The sequence below is a fragment of the Cherax quadricarinatus genome, chromosome 24, assembly GCF_038502225.1.
Source record: "Cherax quadricarinatus isolate ZL_2023a chromosome 24, ASM3850222v1, whole genome shotgun sequence".
Lineage (NCBI taxonomy): Eukaryota > Metazoa > Arthropoda > Malacostraca > Decapoda > Parastacidae > Cherax > Cherax quadricarinatus.
In genome coordinates, this window is record NC_091315.1 from 10,375,045 (window position 1) to 10,398,480 (window position 23,436).

A 23,436-nucleotide genomic window follows, 5' to 3' on the forward strand; every position below is an offset into this window, starting at 1 on the left:
CCGTCTTCTTATCACCAGTGTCGAGGTTGGGAGACTACTCTCTCCCGTCTTCGCATTGGCCATACTCGTCTTACTCATGGATATCTCATGGAGAGGCGTCTTGCTCCTCTCTGTGAGAATTGCCAAGCTCCATTATCAGTCAGCCACATTCTGTTGGACTGCCCACTTTATCAACGAGCACGCAGAATTTACCTCTGTCGTCGTCTTCGCTCCGCTGCTCTCTCTTTACCTTCCCTTCTCGCTGATGGACCCACCTTTCATCCGGACTCTCTCATTGACTTTTTGACAACGACTGACTGACTTCACAAATTCTGATACCTTCAGCCCTTTCTACTTCAATCTCTTGCTACCCTCTACCCCCGTACTATCCCCTGCCCCGCTGTTTTCTGTAACCTGCTGATCATCCCCCCTCCCTTCTGCCATCCAATTCCCTTGCTTCCTTCCCTACCCTGCAGCGCTGTATAGCCCTTGTGGCTTAGCGCTTCTTTTTGATTATATTAATAATAATAATCCAGAGGACATGTAAGGACTCCCCTACAAACCCCAGTCTGTTTTATGGGATTTGAATAGGTTTGATTCAGTTATTGGGATGCTGTAAACCATGAGCAATCTTCCCTGGTTATATTTTATCTGAGACATAGAGTAAGTCTGAGAAATAGAATTTGTAAGCTAATTTTGATGGGTAGCCAAAGGTTAGCAGATTCTCCACACCCCCTCTCATCCACAGTGTAGCTTGTGTACAGCTGACTGACACATTTTAAGCTTGTCAAGGCTAACCTGTTGATCACCTGGTCAACAAGGATGTTGGTGCTAGTGGCCTGCAGGCACAAATCATATCTTGCCTGTAGAGATCTCTGATAGTTTTGATGGTAATAATTTAATGGAGATTTTAATGATGCTGGTTATTTTAACTTTGCATGGTAGTATTTAGTTTTGTTTTATTCTTGTTAGTTTTTGTTTGTATTTCTCCTTGCTTTTATATTTACACTCACCATCTGACTTACGACCTGTGCTACATACGACCACTCGACTTACAACCATGCGTCTAGCAGCAGGGCTGCCAGACACGTGGTCAGACACGGCAGTATAATGTGATCCTTTATTGACCACGTTTCACCCACACAAGTAGAAGTAGTAGTAGTAGTTGTACATGCGTGATAAATGGTTTTGAAAACCGACAAGTTGAAGATTGAGACACTTATGCAACACATGGGAATCTTTATTGAAGAAATGTCTTGCCACACAGTGGCTTCATTAGTCCAATACAAAGCAGAAAGGTGTAAGGAGATGAGGAGCTTGAGGTAATCAGTCCTTCAGCCTGGAATCGGTGTGTTCAGTCCATCGCTCTTGTAGAACACATCGATTCCAGGCTGAAAGACTAATTACCTCAAACTCCTCATCTCCTTACACCTTTCTGCTTTGTATTGGACTAATGAAGCCACTGTGTGGCAAAATGTTTCATCAATAAAGATTCCCATATGTTGCATAAGTGTCTGTCTTCAGTTATACATGTGTTGGAAAAGTCAGCTGGTACATGAGAAAGAAAGGTTACAAAAGTTATGGCTTGGGTAGCATAAAAAATAGGTTGGGCAAATGTGTATATGGATGGATTTGAGAAGTCTATTACATAAGAACATAAGAAAGGAGGAACACTGCAGCAGGCCTGTTCGCCCACACAAGTAGAGGTGGAAAAGTCAGTTGGTACATGAGAAAGAAAGGTTACAAAAGTTATGGCTTGGGTAGCATAAATAGGTTGGGCAAATGTAGAAAGGAGGGACACTGCAGCAGGCCGGTTGGCCCAAACTGGGCATGTCCTTTTGTAATGGCAATTATGCAATGGTAGGGTTTACCGTTTTCAGGAGGATTCTTGCTAAGACTTCAGATATGATGAAGCTGCCTTTGTTTTGTTTAATTGTGTTAGAAATGGCAATTAATGCTGAAGTATGTGAGATCACTTTTATTGGTAGGTTTCTGGTAAACTTGAAATCTCAGATTGTTATTTACATTGTGAATAAGAACATCCAGAAAAGGTAGCTTGTCATTGGACTCTTCTTCAGTAGAACAGAACAGAACAAAAGGCAGCTTCATCATCTCTGAAGTCTTAGTGAGAATCCTCCTGAAAACAGTAAACCCTGCCATCACACAATTGCTACTACATAAAGGACATGCCCAGTTTGGGCCAACAGGCCTTTTGCAGTGTTCCTCCTTTCTACATTTGCCCAAACTATTTTTTATGCTTCCAAGCCATCGCTTTTGTAACCTTTCTTTCTCATGTACCAGCTGACTTTCCCACCACGTGTATAACTACTACTATCCCTATCGGCAATTTCCTAAGGTTCGACTTGCGTCCATTTTGACTTGCGACCGGTTGGTTGGAACCAAGCTCAGTCGTAAGTTGAATGGTACTTGTATTTCCAAGAGCTGATTGAGCTACACAGAACTTTCTACAAATATCAAATCTACCTGTATACTCGTATCTGAATATCTTGAGTCCCTAAATTGAATAGAAATGACAATAAATGAATGAATAATAGGCTCAAATATCTTTCAGGGCAAAAACGAATTTATAGGTGCATCAAAAGAGGTGAAGGTCATCTTATGAATCAATATGTTGACATTAAGAGGGACATTAAAAAGGGGGATAAGAAAAGCTAAACGGGACTACAAAATTAAAGTTGCTAGGGATTCGAAAACTAACCAAAAGGTTTTTTCCAGGTTTATAGAACAAAAGTTAAAGAAAAGGTAGGTTTCCTTAAAAGTAACTGGGCATCTTACTAACAACGAGATCCAAATGTGCTCAAATTTCAATAATTATTTTCTGTTTTCACATGGGAAGACACTAGCAATATCCCAGTAATTAAATTTTATAGTGGACCTGAGGATAAATTATGTAATATCACAGTCACTAGCGAAATGGTTATGGGACAATTAGACTGACTGAAACAAAATAAATCGCCGGGCCCTGATGAGCTTTTTTTCAAGGGTTATTAACCCTTTGACTGTTTTCGACGTATAAATACGTCTTACGAGCCAATGTTTCTGACGTATATATACTCGATAATTCTAGCGGCTTCAAATCAAGTGGGAGAAAGCTGGTAGGCCCACATGTGAGAGAATGGGTCTGTGTGGTCAGTGTGCACCACATAAAAAAAAATCCTGCAGCACACATTGCGTAATGAGAAAAAAAAAAACTGATCGTTTTTTTGGAATAAAACGCCGACTTTGAGGTGTATTTTCGTATAGTATTTATCGTTGTATTCGCGTTTTCATGGTCTTAGGTGATAAAATGGAAAACATATTACAGAAATAGAGATGATTTTCATTACTTTTATGATGAAAACGACCTTGAAACTGAGCTCAAAGTAGCAGAAATGTTCGATTTTTACCAATGTTCAAGATTAAATAAATCACACCACACGTCCAATACACGTCAACTGGGGAGTCTAATATTCTTTCACTAGTGCACTGATATTATTTATACCATTTTGACAATGCAGTCGTCTGCATAACAGTAAATTTTGTATTTTTTTGTATGAATAAAAAATCAAAATAGAAAGCAATAATAATATAAGAGGGGCCTAGAGATGTGACTAATGAACAGAGCATATGTTATTTTAGTGCCACGAATGTCTACCTTGTTTATTCTGGACCCTATTTTGAAATTGGCATCTTTTTTATTTTGCGTGAAATTGGCCAAATTGCCAATTTCTGACCACCATATTGGGTAGTCCAAATTAGTAAATGGGAGGTTTCTTGTACTCAGCTGATAGATAAAATGGAGTTCTAAAGAAATAGCTATGAGTTTGGTCAACTGGAACAATGGAATTGGCTGAAAATTGGGCTCAAAGTCGGCGAAATCGCCGATACGCATATGTCGCCGAGACCGCTAACTTCGCGGGAGCATAATTCCACGAGTTTTCGACCAAATTTCGAACTTTTGGTGTCATTACCATCGGGAAAAGATTCTCTATCATTTCATAAGAAAAAATAATTTTTTTTTTTCAAAAATTGAGCGACAGAATGACAGTTTCAGAGAGGGGCCTGAAACAGTCAAAGGGTTAAGGAATGCAAAATGGAACTCTGTGTACCATTGACTAATATTTTTAGTTTACAATATCTCTTCAGTCAGGTGTAGTGTCTGATATGTGGAAGATGGCCAATGTAATTCCTATTTTTTAAGCAGGGGACAAGTCGTTACCGTCAAATTACCGCCCAATAAGCCTAACCTAAATTGTAGGCAAATTATTAGTCAATTATAGCTGATAATATAAGAAGCCATCTTCATAAGCATACATGTAATTTGATTAATGATACTCAGCATGGATTCACGAGGGGCCATTCCTGCCTAACTAATTTACTAACTTTCTTCAGTAAAGCTTTTGAGGCCGTTGATTACAATAAAGAATTCTATTGTTTATTTTGGAGTTTAGTAAGGATTTTGATAGAGTACCACATCAGCGACTTTAAGAAAGTGGCAGCTCATGTCATTGAAGGAAAAGTGCTGTCATGGATAGTCATGGCTCACCAATAGGAAGCAGTGTGTGCATAAATGGGGTTGTCTGAGTGGGGATCTGTAACAAGTGGCGTTCCACAGGAATCAGTTTTAGGCCCGTTGTTGTTTATGATGTATCACAATGACCTTGACGCAGGAATTACTAGTAATATGAGCAAGTTCGCTGATGACACAAAGATAGGATAATCGATTCAAACGTAGATGTCACAACTTCAGGAGGATTTAGATGAACTCGGTTTGTGGTCAGAAAAGTGGCAGACACAGTTCAATGTAGATAAGTGCAAAGTTCTAAAGCTTTAGAATGTTCATAACCCTAGCACTTACCAACTTAATTATGTAGAACTTAGCCGTACAGAATGCGAAAAGGACTGAGAGGTCGTGGTAAGCAGCAACCTTAAACTAAGACAGCAATGCCTAAGTGCGCGTAATAAGGCAAATAGATTATCGGGATTAATATCAAGAAGTGTAAGCAACAGAAGTCCAGCAGTTATACTACAGCTTTATACATCATTAGTAAGGCTTGGCTAGATAATGCAGCTCAATTCTGGTTTCCATATTACAGAATGGATATAAATTTGTTAGAAAACAGTTAGCGAAGAATGACAAAATTAATTCATAACATTAGAAATCTTCCGTATGAAGAAAGATTGAGGTCTCTTAACCCTTTTGAGGGTCGAGAGGCCCTCTCCTAAAACTTGTTCTCAGGGTCGAAAATTTTTCAGAAAAAAAAAAATTATTTTTTCTTTTGAAAAGATAGAGAATTTTTTCCTGATCATAATGACACCAAAAGTATGAAATTTGTTGGAAAACTTGCGGAATTATGCTCACGCGAAGTTAGCGGTCTCAATGATGTTTATATATCGGCGATATCGCCGAATTTGAGCCATATTTTCGGCCAATTCCAGTGTACTAGTCTACAAAAATCATAACTATTTCGCTAGAACTCCATTTTTTCTATCGAATGAGTACAAGAAACCACCCATTTACTGATTTCAACTATCCAATAAAGTGGTCAGAAATTAGCAATTTTGCCAATTTCACACACATTTCAAAAGATGCCAATTTCCAAATAGGGTCCAGAATAAACAAGACAGACATTCTTGGTACTAAAACATTTTCTCTGTTCATTAGTCATGTCCCCAGGCCCCTCTTACATTTCTTTTGCTTTCCACTTTGAATTTTTATTCTCACAAAAACTAGAAGATTTACTGTTATGCAGACTACTGCATTAGTGTAGAAATGGTATAAATAATATCAGCGCACTTGTGAAAGAATATTAGATTCACCAGTTGATGTGTATTGGACGTATGGCATGATTTGTTTACTTTTGAACTTTGGCAAAAAATCGAACATTTCTGCTACTTTGAGCTCAATTTCAAGGTACTTTTCATTGTGAAACCAATCAAAATCATCTCAATTTCTGTAATATGTCTTCCGTTCTATAAATTGAGACCAGGAAAACTAGAGCACAACCATAAATACCACATGAAAATACAGTGCAAAGTCGTCGTTTTAAACCAAAAAGTGTTTTTTTTTTTCATTGCGCACTGTGTGCTGCAGGATTTTTTTTATACTGTGCACACTGACCACATAGACCCATTCTTTCATATGTAGGTCTTCCAGCTCTCTCTCGCTAGATTTGAAGGTGCTAGAATTTAGGCGTACTAGTACGTTAATAACCCTGGTGCGCAAGCCATACTAGTACGTCAGAAACCCTGAAAGGGTTAAATTATTCACTTGCAAGACGAAAAATGAGGGGAGACGTGATGAAAGTGTTTAAGTGGAAGATGGGTATTAACAAAGGGAATATAAATGAGGGTTTGAGGATATCTGTCCAAGAGAGAACCCACAGTAATGGATTCAAATTAGATAAGTTTAGATTTAGAAAGGGTATAGGAAAGTATTGGTTTTGAAATAGTGTAGTTGATGAGTGGAATAGTCTGCCTAGTAGGGTTATTGAAGCTAAAACATTGAGTAGTTTCGAATTTAAGTTGGATAATTACATGTGAGAGGGGTTGGATTGGAGTGGGACTTACACACGAGGTAGTGCTTATTGTTAGGGTAGAACTTGCATGTGAGTTAGAGCTCATTGTTAAGGTAGAACTCAAGTGAGTTGGGCAAATATTCTCTTAGTGAGTTGGATTTGTGAAGGACCTGCCCAGTATGGGCCAACAGGCCTACTGCAGTGTTCCTCCTTTCTTATGTTCTTACTAAAGATTGGGAACCCTCATATGAGGAATAATAGATTAATTATATATGAATCTGATAACACGAGAACTAGGTATAAATGTTTAATTACAGGAGGGCCCCGCCTTACAGCGCTTTGTTTACAGTGTTTTTCAGTTCTACCCATTCTTCATTTATTCAGACTTCGCACAATAAATATATTCACAACTTACTATAAGTTAAGGAAAAAAAATTTTTAAGGTAAGTAACATGTGTACTGTGTATGCATTTTTAGGCTTCTCTTAATACATGATAGTGTAAACATGTTATCAGGCTTTTATATGTATTTGAAAGTTAAAAAAAAAAAAAACTTTACAGCAGTAGCCCAGAGCTTGACCTGATACATAAGCAGGGCCTGCCTGTATGGAGAGAGAAAAAAGTGGTATAAATGTTGGAATTAAAACCTGGTTAAGAATCAGTGGGTTTTTAGCGATAATACACCTGGAGGTGAGGAGAGAGAATGTTATGTAAAGTGAATGTTTAATGGATTTTGAACAAAGAATAATTGTTTTGAGGTACTTGATGCTGAAATGATAATGAAAATAGTAAGGGAAATGCCAAGAATGAAGGATATTGGGGTCTTTCAATATAGTGTCTAGAAAGATGTTTGACAAATGGCAATGTTCTAAAATGAATATTAAGAAGTATATGAGAGTGCTACATAAGTACATACCAGTAGTGTTGGAAATAAATGGTATAAAATACCGACAGAATGGAAATATGAACACATATGCAGTATAATGTGATCCTTTATTGACTATGTTTTGCCCACACAGTGGGCTTTTTCAAGTCACAAACAGGATCACATTATACTGCAAATGTGTTTATATTTCCATACCAGTAGTGTTACTGGTCAGCACTTCTCCAGTCCCTTCTTCTGGTCACCCTATTTGTCAACTTGTGTAAATTTTTTTTTGTGCACTGATAGAAGGGATCTCATTATTGTGTTAATGCAGTAAAATAATATGACTTGTAATAATATTTTCTGAATAATTGAAATAGTACTACTTCGAAATTATTAATGGTCTGTTTTATTTACTTTTCAGTGTTAGCTGGGGCATTGTTAGAAAAAGCAGAATACTTGTTGGACAAAGGCATTCACCCAATTCGAATTGCTGATGGTTATGAATTAGCTGCTAAGAAAGCCATTGACAATTTGGAAAAAATTGCTGATGAATTTACTGTTGACACAAATAACTTGGAACCCTTAATTTTGACTGCTATGACCACACTTGGCTCAAAGATAATTAATCGTTGCCATCGGCAGATGGCAGAAATTGCTGTGAATGCTGTAATGGCTGTTGCTGACATGGAAACCCGTGATGTGAATTTTGAGCTCATTAAGGTGGAAGGGAAAGTTGGTGGTAAACTGGAGGACACTATGCTTGTGAAGGGTGTTGTCATAGATAAAGACTTTTCTCATCCACAAATGCCAAAGGAATTAAAGGATGTAAAGATAGCAATTCTCACTTGTCCATTTGAACCTCCCAAGCCCAAGACAAAGCATAAGCTTGAAGTAAGTAGTGTAGAAGAGTACAATGCTCTTCATAAGTATGAGCAACAGCAGTTCATCGATATGGTGGATAAAGTAAAGGGAGCTGGAGCTAATCTTGCTATTTGTCAGTGGGGCTTTGATGATGAAGCCAACCATCTTCTTCTTCAAAAACAACTGCCTGCTGTACGTTGGGTAGGTGGACCAGAGATTGAACTCATTGCCATTGCAACCAATGGTCGAATTGTTCCTAGGTTTGAGGAATTGTCACCAGAAAAACTAGGGACCTGTGGAAAAGTGCGTGAATTGACATTTGGAACCACCAAAGATAAGATGTTGGTTATTGAAGAGTGCCCTAACACTAAGGCTGTGACTATCTTCATCCGTGGAGGAAACAAGATGATTATTGAGGAAGCTAAACGCAGTATTCACGATGCACTATGTGTGGTGAGAAATTTGGTGCGAAACAACAAAATTGTCTATGGAGGTGGTGCTTCAGAGGTTTCATGTGCCTTGGCAGTATCAGAGGAAGCTGATAAAGTAAGTAATTTTTTAATATGTGATAAATAATTTTCATTCACTTGGAAGTCTGGAGAAAATAAGTCATAATGGGACAGTATTTTCATAATTTTGTTTTCTATAAAATTGCTTTTACTGTCTACCTTGAAGTAATCATAAGTCTGACTACAGGGTAAATTAAGGTTGACAGTTGAATGCACTTTTAATGAAAATAAATGTCTTTGAAACCTAAAATAAAAGGGGGGGGGGAGGTTTTTGAAAATGTTCTTTTAGTGTGAGGAGAAAGGACTTGTGTATTGAAAATTGAGTAACCCTACTCAGTTTTGACATTACTCTTACAGTCGACCCCCCCTTTACCCCTCCAATTCTTGGAGGTTTTAGGAGGCCTAAATACACACGTAAATGATACAGTATAATTTAGTGTGCCCTATGCAAAATAATCCAAATGTTTCTCTTAGACACTTGAGATAATACAGTAGACCATTGGTTAGCACGCAACATGTTAACATGTTTTTGCGTCAGCATGATTACAAAATTGTGGCATATTTTCAGTGAACACGCTGCATTATACACAGTCGAGTCTCTCAGTTGCCACCCCCACATCCACAGCATAGATAAGGTGGCAGGGCCTGCCTAGCTCTTCTGTACCTGTTTGCAAGGGGCATGAGATTCCAGAGGGGTGTAGGTGTGGTGGTAGGGGGAAATGGTAGGATTCATAGGATAAGAAATTTCACTGCACTTTGCAAACTGTGCCAATCACAAATCTTTCTTTCAACACACCGGCCGTATCCCACCGAGGCGGGGTGGCCCAAAAGGAAAAACGAAAGTTTCTCCTTTTACATTTAGTAATATATACAGGAGAAGAGGTTACTAGCCCCTTGCTCCCAGCATTTTAGTTGCCTTCTACAACACGCATGGCTTACGGAGGAAGAATTCTGTTCCACTTCCCCATGGAGGTAAGAGAAAATAAACAAGAACTAGTAAGAAAATATTAGAAAACCCAGAGGTGTGTGTATATATATGCTTGTACATGTATGTGTAGTGTGACCTAAGTGTAAGTAGAAGTAGCAAGACATACCTGAAATCTTGCATGTTTATGAGACAGAAAAATGGACACCAGCAATTCTACCATCATGTAAAACAATTACAGGCTTCCAATCACAAATAACAACGGTTAATCCTTTGAGAGTCTAGACCCCCCAATCTTAAACTTGTTCTTGGTGTTTTTTTTTTTTCTAGTAATTACACCAAAATTTGATGGAAAACTTATGGGATTATGCTTTTTGCAAAGGTAGTCTCGACGGTATTTACACACTGGTGAATTCGCCCACTTTGAGTCTTGTTTTAGGCCAGTTCTATTATTCCATCTGACCAAACTTGTGTATTTTGTTGTATGCATTCCATTTTTTAATTTTTATTCACAAAAAATATTCTATTATTTGGGCTACGACATTATTGTAACTATAAATGTCAGTGCATTTGTGAATCCACATTAGATGGGCCAGTTAGACATGTATAAGATAGGTAACGTGATTAGTGTCCTCTGGAATATTGACAAAAATCAAACATTTTCACTAATTTCTCACTTTCAAGCTACTTCCTGTACTGAAACCAGTCAAAATCATCTCTATTTCTGTAATATCTTCCATTCTATCAAATGATACCAAGAAGCTGAGAATAAAACCATAAAGACCATCTGAAAATGCACTGCAAAGTTTCTATTTTAATCCTTTCAGGGTCCAGATCCCTAATCTCAATTGTGCTCAGGGTCAAAGAATGAAAAAAAAAAATCTTAAAGAATTAAGAGCATATTTTTGTGGAGGTAATAAAAAAAAAATTCCCATCAATATTTACTGACACAGGAGTGTGAGGTTGACAGTAAATGACCAGCTGACGGTAACATTGGTGACTGCCACACGTTCTGTATTAGTTTAATTTTATTATAGGTTTTTCTTTGCTTTTCTAATGTTTTTTCCAGTAACTATTGTGGCCCATGAGACCAGTATAATACACAGTGTATATACAGTAGAGCCCCATAATCCGCAGGTTTGGTTTTGTTATCCGTGGTTTACAGTGGCCCAACAATAACCTTTAATTTTGCTTAATGGCCACAAAGTGCATGCTGTAGATTGTCCATCCCAATTGTAACAACTTCATCACTTTCACTGTCTGTTTCTGCTGTAGGGCCACATGATTTACGCAGTCCCCTGGAAATAGAACATGGCACACTACCAGACCGCAAGTGGCATCATATAAATAGATGCTTCACTGATGAATATTCTTCACTTGCTACTCGAATGGTCATCAAGAGCTGGGAAATAACAATCAATATCACTCGTTAGCATTGCTCATGTGTGAGCATGGCAATGGGAAAATATAAGTTTACTCTTATGGCATGGTAAAACTGAACATGAAGTAAACAGACCAGTCCCAGAGGTGGATGGTGAGGGTCATTGGGGTTTTCAACACTGTCCAGCATTCTGAGTGTCGCTTTGTCACTAACTCCTCAAAACCATAGAAAACATCATTTCACCTCCATCAGTATTAGAACTATCTCTTGGGAAGAGAAGATTCCCAGTTTGCTGGGAAGTGAGGTTTTTGTTACTGTGAGGCAGGGTGAACATAGGGTACTGAAGATGACATTCCCACAATGCCATGCCAGCACCCCAATTTTCTGTTTACTTCTTACACTAACCATGCAGACCCATTCTCTTATATGTAGACCGACCAACCTTCTCCCCCTTAATTTGAAGCTACTAGAATTTAGGCATAGCTCAATGGCACAGACCCCTCACTTCAAAGCTGTAGTACCATGACACCCTAAAAGGGTTGAACCATACACATGGTCAGTTTTTTTTTTTTCCATCATGTACTGCATGTGGCAGGATTTTATTTTTATATGGTATTTGAAGCATGGACCAATTCTCTTATAGGCCATAATTTTGCCACTCACAGCTTCGAGTGAGCTGAGCTCGTGCTGTAGTTTTATGGCACATACCCTGAGCTCATGGCCATTCGTTTTCACTAGCCAGCATGCACAAAGAAGCTAGAAATTTTATTTGCACTTTAAATAATGCTGTTTTTGTGAATTTTGTAATGGTTTCAAGGGTTTTGTCTACCATTTTAATTACTTAACCCTTTGAGGGTCCATCCTGTAGTTCTATGGCTTTGAAGCCAGGGCCTAAGCCGTAGTACTACATCATGAGTTCAGCTCGCTCAAATAAGCTGTGAGTGGGAAAATTGGGCCTTGATATGAGGGAATGCATCTGTGGTAAGTGTGCACTATATATAACAAGTCCTGCAGAAGGCAGTGCATAATGAGGGAAAAAAAAGACTGCGACTTTTTGGATTAAAATAGATTTTGCAGTGTATTTTCGTATGGTTTTTATGGTTGTATTTGTGGTTTCTTGGTCTCATTTGATAGGATGGAAGATATATTACAGAAATAGAGATGATTTTCATTGGTTTTAATACTGGAAATAGCTTGAAATTGAGCAAAGTTGCGGAAATGTTCGATTTTTTGCCGATGTTCAAGAGTAAACAAATCATGTCATGTGTCCAATACACATCAGCTGGTGGGTCTAATGTGCATTCATGAATGCCCTGATGTGTATACAATTATTACAGTATTACGTAAGAGTAAATCTTAAATTTTTTGTGTGAATAAAAATTGTGAAAACAATAAAAATGTAATTCGTGTGTAAAGCCTGGAAACATGACTGATCAACAGAGGAAATGTTATTTTAGTACCAGGAATGCCTGCATCGTTTATTCTGGACCCTATTTTGAAATTGGAGTATTTTGAACTTTGTGTGAAATTGGCCAAATTACCAATTTCCGATCACTGTTGGGTAGTTGAAATAGCTGATTGGGAGATTTCAGTAGATAAAATAGAACACATACAAGCAAAATAGCTAGGAATTTGGTCTAATGGACCAGTGTAATTGGCTGAAAATAGGACTCGGTGGGCAAAATTGCCGGTCCATAAATATTGCTGACAGCAAAATTCGTGAGTGCAATTTTTTTTTTTTTTTTTTAACCCTGTTGGGAATTTTCAGGTTGGAGGTGTGGACCCTCAAAGGGTCCACACCCCTGAACTGGTGGTGGTGCAGCTCTTATTACTTCACTTTAAATATCCAGATATTTACAGCAAAACAAAATGCTGCACATGTTAGACATGTTGATACATTATGCATGAGGTTAGTGGCAAGTGGCTGTCACCCTGCCCTCATACAGTGGACCCCCACTTACCAACGTAGATATGAACAGAAGGAATGGTTCACTGAGCAAAAATTTTAGTGAATCATATATTCTCAAAAAAGCCCATGTTGTAACTTAGGATGGGAACCAGAACAGTATATTCAGTGTGCAATTCCCATTAATTTTTTCATTGAAATTTAAAGAATGTGTACTTGCTACCCAGCCCCCCATCACAATCACTCATCCCACCATGATGGTTGCACCAAACTAACATCCCCACCTATCCTCAGTGCTTATGCACCAAAATAACATCCCCTCCCCCTCCTATCCTCAGCACTTGCACCAAACTAACATCCCCTCTTCAGTTTCACTAAACCAACCAGAGCCTGAAAGTAGGTGCCTTGATGCATGTGAGGGCATATTGTTCTAAGGAATTGGACCTCTTTCTCTTCCTTAAATTGAACCTGATACCCTTCCATTTCCCTAGGCATTGTAGGCTCCCCCCCCCCCCCACACACACAGACATGCACAATCCACCACTCCAAACCTTCCTACCCCTCCACCTTCTTACTCCTGCCCCACCATTTCATCCACCCTCACTAGTATATGTCAGTGTGTTTTCTTTAGCATACAAAATGTTATTAGGCCTGATTGAAACTAGGCCATGGGATTGTTAATCCCTAGGACTACTGATATAAAATCAGTTTTCTCATTTTTTTTTTTTTGTTCGATCAGATCTCGACTCTGGAGCAGTATGCATTCCGTGCCTTTGCTGATGCTTTAGAGAGCATTCCACTAGCTCTTGCTGAAAACTCAGGTCTCTCCCCTATCCACACGCTAGCTGACTGCAAAGCCCGACAAGTTGCAGAAAAAAACCCATCTTTAGGCATAGACTGCAATAATAGGGGAACATGTGGTTAGTATTAATTCCCAAATGTTCAATTAGTTTTAACATTCATTTATGAATTGTCATTTTGTCGCTTGTTGTGCAATAGCATGTTGAATTTGCGTGGAAACAGAATATTAAATTTGTTGAATTTGATACATAAAATAATTTGATACAATGACAATTTAGTGTTTCGCAATCATGTATCTGGTATATGTATTTTTCAGATATGAAGGAACAGCATGTGATTGAGACCCTGCATAGCAAGAAACAACAGATTCTTCTGGCCACTCAGCTTGTGAAAATGATTCTTAAGATTGATGATATTCGCACTCCTGGTGAATCTCTACATGCTTGATTTATTTTTTTTTTTCTTGAATAATGTCCTTTACATCATAAGCTAATATTGTACATTAATTTTTCTTTTCTGTGATTTAATAATAATCACAAAGCACTAAACCCATGAGAATGCATTCACAAAATATCAAATGTAGGACACTGCAGTTACAGGAAAGCCTTAAAGTTTGGGGGTTCTTGGTCAAAACCATAAATGAGGCTGGAATTTTTTTTTTTATAGTTCTCATGCAATTTGCTTGTCACGAGCAATTTAATAAAACACTAAAATCACTTATTTTTTATGTACACCTAAGATTTTTTTTAACAATATTACCTTTGCAAATTAGAGGAAAAAAAAAATAGCCTACTTTGGTAAAGAGCTTAAAATCATATCTGTTTCTGTAATATATCTTCCATTCTACCAGACAAAAAAAAAAAAAAAAACATACAAAAATACACTGCAAAGTTGCTGTTTTACACCAAAAAAACATGCTGGATTTCTTTTATTCGTTGGAACCATGGGTAAGGCTAAAAGAGTTATAACAAATTAAAAAAAAAAAAAATTGGTATCACTTTTGCAACAAGTAGTGCCACCAAACAGTAGCAGCAGGTCGGTGTGGCAACCCTGGAAATTTGAAATTATGCTAGTCAAAATTAGCGCTGGATTAGTGATGGCTGGTCAACCTGTGGCAAGTTATTAAATGTTAGTTTTTTAATAGGATAGTGAGACTTAGGGTGTGTAGGAGAGGGAACATAAGAATGGAGGAACACTGCAGAAGGCCTACTGGCCCATGCAAGGTAGATCCTTATCAAAATGACCTCTACCTTAAGCTACCCAAGAAATAACTCCCGTACCCAATGACACCAATCAAACCCAGCCCCTCCCACTCATATTTGTCCAGTCTCTTCTTAAAGCTACCCAAGGTCCTAGCCTCTTATCACCCCATTGGGAAGACTGTTCCACGCACCTACAACTCTGTTAGAAAACCAGTACTTACCTATGTCCTTTCTAAATCTAAATTTATCCAACTTAAATCCATTATTTCTGGTTCTTACCTGGTTCGACACCCTCAGTACTTTATTAACATCTCCCTTGTTTATGCCCATCATCCACTTATACACTTCAATGATATCTCCCCTCATTCTACGCCTCTCCATCATTATTATTATTATTATAATAAAAAAGAAGCGCTAAGCCACAAGGGCTATACAGCGCTGCAGGGCAGGAAGGAAGCGAGGGCATCAGGTGGCAAAAGGGAGGTGGATGAGTAATAGGTTACGGATAACAGCGGAGCAGTGGATGGTGAAAGGGTAAAGGGCAGCAAGAGACTGAGCTAGAAAGGGCTGAGGGGAGTGCGTAAGGTATCATCATCAGAGTTTGTGGAGTAAATTAGTCGTTGTCAAGAAGTCAATGAGAGAGTCAGGATTAAAGGAGGGTCCATCAGCAAGAAGGGAAGGTAAAGAGAGAGTAGTAGAACGAAGACAGCGTTGGAGGTAAATTCTGCGTGCTCGTTGATAGAGAGGGCAGTCTAACAGAATGTGGCTAATCGATACAGGAACTTGACACTGCTCACAGAGAGGTACAGGGTGCCTCTCCATGAGATACCTGTGAGTAAGACGAGTAAGAGTTGACCAACGTTGTTGCCAACGGGCGTGAAGGTGGGTAGCTATTGCAGCAAAATAGTCCAGAAATGGAACACCTCTAGGAAATTGGTAGGTCATGTACTGCTGACCGTGCAGCAGTGTCTGCCTGTTCATTGCCCTGTACGTCGACATGACCAGAGACCCAACAAAAAATATCTTTATGCTTCGTAGAGATACGGCGTAGCCAATGTTGGATACAGAGAACTAGGGGGTGAGATGTATCAAATTTTCGTATAGCCTGTAGAGCACTAAGGGAGTCTGAGACTACCACAAATGATGACACAGGCATAGATTTGATACGAATAAGTGCTACAAGAATGGCATACAATTCAGCAGTAAAAATGCTAGCCAAAGATAGTAAATGCCCCCGCACAACGCTGTCCGGAAACACTGCTGCGAATCTGACGCCGTCTGAAGACTTGGAACCATCTGTGTACACAGCGATGGCATGAGAATGGGAGTGGAAGTGATCAAGAAAAAGAGAGCGGGAAGCCACCGTAGGCAGTTGAGCTTTCAAGCACGGGAGTGAGAAAGAACAGACCTGAACAGCTGGAACTTCCCAGAGGGGTAGGGAAAAGTGAGATGCTACATGAACATATAAAGGTGGTAATTGAAGAGAAGACGAGTGAATGTAGGCGAAGAGAAAAGGGACGGAGCAAACGGGCGGCGAACGAATAATGTCTACTAATATCGGTGACCATTCTATAAATGGAAGGATTGTGGAGATCGTGAGAGCGTACATAGTAGCAAAGGCAATGGGCATCATGGCGATCAGACAAGGATGGAACATTCGCTTCTGCATAGAGGCTCTCAACAGGGGAAGAGCGAAAAGCACCAAGGTACAAACGTAATCCTTGGTGATGGATAGGGTTAAGGCTAGAGAGAGTAGCAGGAGAGGCCGCTGAATAAATCTGGTCACCATAATCGAGTTTCTATAAAACGAGGGCTGAATGTAGGCGAAGCAGAGTTCGATGATCAGCTCCCCAGGAAAGATGAGCAAGGGTTTTAAGAAGGTTTAGCCGGCTGTGACAAGTTGCCTATAGAGAGGTAATGTGAGGTTTCCAGGATAACCTACGGTCAAAGAGAAGGCCTAGAAACCTGACTGTATCACGTTCGGGGATACGGGAGCCATAGAGATACAAAGGATGATCGGAGATGACAGAGCATCTAGTGAAAGTAATTTGGTGAGTTTTGGTACTTGAAAATTTAAACCCATGCGTGGTGGCCCAAGTGGAAACATGGTGGACCGCATGCTGGAGAGAAACTGCAATGAGTTGACAGTCAGCGCCTGCACAAGCAATAGCGAAGTCATCAACATAGTGATGACCAAATATTGGGTGGAAGAACAGAGGTCAAATCATTTATAGCAAGGAGAAAAAGTGTTGTGCTTAGAACACATCCCTGAGGGACACCTTCAGCTTGGACGAAGTCCAGGGAAAGAACATTATTGACTCGAACACGGAAATGTCTGTCAGTTAAAAAGTTCTTAAGAATGGTAGATTGCCTCGGAGGCCTAAGGAGAGGGCCTGGGCCAAAATATTATACCTCAAAGTTGTTATATGCCTTCTCAAGGTCAAAAAATATGGCAATAACAGTGATTATTTGCAAAGGCATTACGAACATACGTATCCAAGCGTAGTAAGGGGTCTATGGTAGAACGGCCCTTACGAAAGCCATATTGACTAGCGGAGAGACTGTTGTGTGTCTCTAAATACCACATTAAACGTCGATTTATGAGACGTTCCATCACTTTACAAACTGCACTAGTAAGAGCGATGGGACGATAGTGGGAGGCATCATGTCCTGTAGTACCCGGTTTGCGGAAAGGGAGAACAATGGCAGATTTCCACAGCTGGGGAAGAACTCCTTGTGCCCAAATAAGATTGAAGAGGTGTAAGAGGACTACAAGGGCTGACCGATGTAAATGTTGTAACATACGAATATGAATGTCGTCAGGCCCAGCTGCCGATGATCGGCAAGCTGAGAGTGTTGCCTCCAGTTCTTGAAGTGTAAAAGTCAAAGGGTACTAACTCTCTGGCAGACTTTGAGGAAAGAAACGAGGGGCATAGATGGAGCCCCCGTGAAATAAGAACCAGATGTGTGCCAAGTTCAATGGCAACGTCGAGAGGGTTTGCTACATCAACACCAGCGACCTGTAGAACAGGAGCTGGGTCAGGAGAGTATTTACCACTCAATTTCCTCACTTTTTTCCAGACTGCACTCATAGAAGAAGCAGAGGTGATGGTGGAAACATAGTCTCGCTAGCAAGTGCGTTTAGCTTCACAGATGACACGGCGAGCGATCGCACGCTTCTGCTTAAGATCAAGAAGTCTCTCAGCGGTTCTATTGTACCAGTACCTGCCCCATGCAGCGCGTTTCAAACGTACTGCACGAGCACAAGCAGACCACCAAGGCACGCTCTTCTGAGAATGCCTGCCTGAGGTTTGGGGTATAGAATGAGAAGCTGCGGTATAAACTGACGTCGAGAAGAGGTGTAGGAGCTCATCAATGGAGGATGAAGAAGGAACCTCACTAAAAGCAGTGAGTTGCAAGTAAATTTGCCCGATCAAATTGCCAGCGAGGGCTACGGAAAGGTGGTGAATAGGAAGGAGAAGTAAGAATGATTGGAAAATGATCGCTGTCATGTAAGTCCGGTAGAACAGACCAGGTGAAGTCTAGTGCAGTGGAGGAAGAGCAGGCTGATAGATCGATGCAAGAGAGTATGAGTATGAGGATCAAAATGGGTGGGAGTACCCGTATTTAAAACATGGAGGGGGTGAGAGGCGAGAAAAGCCTCCAACTGGATGCCACGTGAGTCACAATGAGAATCCCCCCCAGAGGAAATGGTGGGCGTTAAAATTCAAATTCAAAGTTTATTCTCTATAAAGATAACAATGTTGAATTTACAGAATTTGGTTGTTGTGTGGTTTACATGTAGTTAAATAATGATTACAGAGTGTACCACTAGAACGCCTAGCATGGCTAGGCATTTCGGGCAGACTTAGTTTAATTCTCTATTTTAAAATATTACAAATTATGAGGTAAGTCGGTATTATGGCTAAGTGACTAAATACTAGTTTGTGAGTTTAGCAATGTGAATGCTTTTGTTTTGGCACAGGACATAGTTTCAGTATTGGAGTATCACAGGATTCATTATTTTAAGATTGAGATTAATATTTCTGTTTATGGTCAAATGGGTGAGTGAAAGTGTGAACCACCAGGTGGTATTCGTGTAGTTAGTTGATGGGGTGTATCAGGGAGATAAGATGTTTTCTAATGGTAGTTTTGAAGGTTATGAATGTGTCTGCAGTTCTAGAGTTCTCAGGTAGGGTGTTCCAGATTTTAGGGCCTTTGACATACATTGAATTTTTGTAAAGGTTTAGTCGGACACGGGGAATGTCGTAGAGATGTTTGTGTCTGGTGTTATGCCTGTGGGTTCTGTCACAACTATCAAGAAAGCATTTTAGGTCAAGGTTGATATTGGAGTTTAAGGTCCTGTAGATGTAGATTGCACAGTAGTAAGTGTGGATGTACTGAACAGGGAGTAAATTTAGATCTGTGAAGAGTGGGGGGGGGGGGTGTTGCCAGGGATGGGATTTAGTGATTATTCTTACCGTAGCTTTTTGTTGGGTTATTATTGGCTTTAGGTGTGTTGCTGCAGTTGATCCCCAAGCACAAATAGCACAGGTGAGGTATGGATAAATAAGTGAGTGGTATAGTGTGAGAAGGGCATTTTGCGGCACGTAGTATCGTATCTTGGAGAGGATCCCAACTGTTTTGGATACTTTTTTGGTTGTGTGTTGGATATGGGTGCTGAAATTCAGGTTGTTGTCAAGGTATAGGCCTAGGAATTTGCCCTCATTATGTCTGGTAATTAGAGTGTTGTCGATCTTAATGTTAATTTGTGCATCTCCTGCTCTGCTACCAAACATAATATAGTAGGTTTCGTCAGTGTTAAGCGGAAGTTTATTGGCTGTCGTCCAAGTCGATATTTTGATCAGCTCCTCGTTAACAATGGTGTTGAGGGTGCCAAGATTAGGGTGAGAGATGACATAAGTCGTGTCGTCAGCAAAGAGAATGGGTTTCAGGTGTTGGGATACGTTTGGAAGATCATTGATGTATATGAGGAAGAGCAGGGGACCAAGGACACTTCCCTGCGGAACTCCAGTATCAAGTGGCCGTGTTGTTGATGCTGTGTCTTTAATGGTAACATACTGATACCTATTAGTAAGGCAAGATTTGAAATAAGCAAGCGCATGGCCTCTTATACCTTAATGGTCAAGTTTGTGGAGTAGGATGTCGTGGTCTACTGTGTCAAAAGCTTTTCTTAGGTCAATAAAAATTCCTAGTGGATATTCTTTATTTTCCAATGCTGTGTAAAGCAGATCTAGCATTTTGATGATTGCATCATTAGTGCTTTTATTTTTCCTAAATCCAAATTGGCAGGGGTTGAGTATGTTTTGTGCTGTTATAAATGAATATAATCTCCTGTGCACGAGTTTCTCAAAAATTTTGGATAGCAATGGTAAGTGATATTGGCCTACAGTTAAGTCTGTAGGGTCACCACCTTTATGTATTGGTGTAACCCTTGCCATCTTGAGTAGTTTCGGGAAGGTGCTGGTTTCTAGTGACTTGTTAAAAAGTAATGAAATAGCATGCGAAAGGATATGGGCCGCTCGCTTGTACAGTAATGTTGGGACATTAGACAGATTCCCCGAGTTGTTTTTAAGTGATTTTATAATCTCGGTGACTTCCGAGGGCTCAGTTGGTGCAAGATAGAAGGAATTTGGGAAATTCCCATCTAGGTGGTCCCCGGCATGGGCACTGGTATGTGGGATTTTATTGGCGAGATTAGATCCTATGGTTGAGAAGAAGTCGTTTATCTTGTTAGCTATGTCAGTGGGATGTAGTGGTGTTTCATTAGGTTTAGTTAGGACAATATTCTTGGTTTTTTTTCAGTTTGTGGGTCCCTAGAATCTGAGTGTGTGTTTTCCAGGTCTTTTTTATTTCTCCTCTAGTGTCTGTGAATCTACTGGAGTAGTATAGTTGTTTGGCTTTCTTTATTACTTTGGTGAGAACTGATGAATATTGTTTAAGAATATCTTTGTGTATTAAGCCCTGTCTATATTGCTTTTCATATTGGTGTTTCTTGTCAATGGATTTCAGAATGGTGCTGGTTAGCCATGGGCAACCAAGCCGTTTGTTTGTGATCCGTTTCGTTTTTATAGGACAATGTTTGTTGTATAGTCTAAGTAATTTGTTAAGAAAAATGTCTGTCCAGTCATCAATACCATTGGCCTTGGAGAATTCTGTAGGCCAGTCAACAATCTCTAGGTCAGCTGTGAACTTCCTTATTGAGGCCTCGTCATGGAGTCTAAATGAGACTTTGTTGTATTCAAGTGGTGGTTTACTAATGTTTGTCAGGAGGAAGGTAGGGTAGTGGTCTGTAGTGCTATCTGTGATTATCCCTGATTTAAGGGGGGCTAGTATATTGGTCCATATGTGGTCTATTATGGTTGCAATTGTCTCAGTGAGCCTGGTTGGTTTAGTTATTGTTGGTATGAGAAGTGTGTTGTTCATTTTGTTGATGAAATCAGTTACAGGCTGATCATCTAGTAAGCCAAGGTTGATGTTGAAGTCTCCAGCTAAGAGAAGGTGGTGCTTATTCATTTGTCTGTTTGTTATTAGTGCCTTTAATTTCTCACTGAAGTTTGGGATGTTTGTGTGGGGTATCCGGTAAATGGCACCGATTGTTATAGGTGTCTTAAGGTATTTTACAGTAAAATTAGCAAAAATGTATTCCCCATATTCATCACTAAAGCAAGTGGTGCTAATACAAGATAATTGGTTAGAGTAATAGATTGCAATACCACCCCCATTATTATTACAGTGGACCCCCGCATAACGATGGCATCGCATAGCGATTTTTCCGCATAACGATTACTTTTATCGCAAAATTTTTGCCGCGCATACCGATTAAAAACCCGCATACCGATTTTCGTCCGAGACGCGTCCAATGTGCCCTCAGCCAGCCTAACCCTGATTATTATTATTATAATCAAAAAGAAGCGCTAAGCCACAAGGGCTATACAGCGCTGCAGGGTAGGGAAGGAAGCAAGGGAATTGGATGGCAGAAGGGAGGGGGGATGATCAGCAGGTTACAGAAAACAGCGGGGCGGGGGATAGTACGGGGGTAGAGGGTAGCAAGAGATACAAGTAGAAAGGGCTGAAAGTATCAGAATTTGTGAAGTAAGTCAGTCGTTGTCAAAAAGTCAATGAGAGAGTCCGGATGAAAGGTGGGTCCATCAGCGAGAAGGGAAGGTAAAGAGAGAGCAGCGGGGCGAAGACGACGACAGAGGTAAATTCTGCGTGCTCGTTGATAAAGTGGGCAGTCCAACAGAATGTGGCTGACTGATAATGGAGCTTGGCAATTCTCACAGAGAGGAGCAAGACGCCTCTCCATGAGATATCCATGAGTAAGACGAGTATGGCCAATGCGAAGACGGGAGAGAGTAGTCTCCCAACCTCGACACTGGTGATAAGAAGACGGCCAGTAACCTATACTCGGTTTAATAGACTGAAGTTTGTTGCCGAGCATAGTAGACCAACGTTGTTGCCAACGGGTGTGAAGGTGGGAAGATATTACAGCAAAATAGTCCGTACATGGAATACCTCTATAAGAAACTGGTAGGTCATGTACTGCTGACCGCGCAGCAGTGTCTGCCTGTTCATTGCCCTGTACGTCAACATGACCAGGGACCCAACAAAAAACAATATCTTTATGCTTAGTAAAGATGCGGCGTAGCCAAAGTTGGATACGGAGGACTAAGGGGTGAGGTGTATCAAATTTTTGTATAGCCTGTAAAGCACTAAGGGAGTCTGAGACAACCACAAATGATGACACAGGCATAGATGCAATACGGATAAGTGCTGTAAGGATGGCATATAATTCAGCAGTAAAAATACTAGCTGAAGATAGTAAATGCCCTTGTACGACGCTGTCCGGAAACACTGCTGCGAATCCTACGCCGTCAGAAGACTTAGAGCCATCTGTGTACACAGCAATGGCATGAGAATGAGAGTGAAAGTGGTCAAGAAAAAGAGAGCGGGAAGCGACCGTAGACAGTTGGGCTTTCGAGCAAGGGAGGGAGAAAGAACAGACTCGAACAGCTGGAACTTCCCAGGGGGGTAGGGAAAAGTGAGATGCTACATGTACATAGAAAGGTGGTAGTTGAAGAGAAGACAAGAGCGAATGAAGGCGAAGAGAGAAGGGACGGAGTAAGCAGGGGCGGCGAACAAATAAAGAATGTCTACTAATATCAGTGACCATTCTATAAATGGAAGGATTGCGGAGATCATGAGAGCGTACATAGTAGCGCAGGCAATGGGCATCACGGCGATCGGATAAGGATGGAACGTTCGCTTCTGCATAGAGGCTTTCGACAGGGGAAGAGCGAAAAGCACCAAGGCATAAACGTAATCCTTGGTGATGAATGGGGTTAAGGCTAGAGAGAGTAGCAGGAGATGCCGCTGAATAGATCTGGTCACCATAATCAAGTTTCGATAAAATAAGGGTGGAATGTAGGTGAAGGAGGGTTCGACGATCAGCTCCCCACGAAA

General features: G+C 40.2%; 1 protein-coding gene across 1 annotated transcript; it reads left to right on the forward strand.

Annotated features, from left to right (window-relative positions):
• The first annotated feature begins 7,745 nt into the window (after positions 1-7,745).
• Positions 7,746-14,463, forward strand: CCT5 (chaperonin containing TCP1 subunit 5). The gene is made up of 3 exons (XM_053779558.2): positions 7,746-8,771; positions 13,686-13,866; positions 14,064-14,463. The coding sequence occupies exons 1-3, from the start codon at positions 7,761-7,763 to the stop codon at positions 14,192-14,194; spliced, it is 1,323 nt and encodes a 440-aa protein (XP_053635533.1). The 5' UTR covers positions 7,746-7,760; the 3' UTR covers positions 14,195-14,463.
• Positions 14,464-23,436: the final 8,973 nt, after the last annotated feature.

Bases quoted from the DNA above. Each gene is read 5' to 3' on its own strand.
- CCT5 (XM_053779558.2), top strand. From the start codon at position 7,761: ATGGTCTGTTTTATTTACTTTTCAGTGTTAGCTGGGGCATTGTTAGAA. The intron at 8,772-13,685 runs GTAAGTAATTTT...TTGTTCGATCAG, and splicing joins TATCAGAGGAAGCTGATAAA to ATCTCGACTCTGGAGCAGTA. The intron at 13,867-14,063 runs GTTAGTATTAAT...TGTATTTTTCAG, and splicing joins CAATAATAGGGGAACATGTG to ATATGAAGGAACAGCATGTG.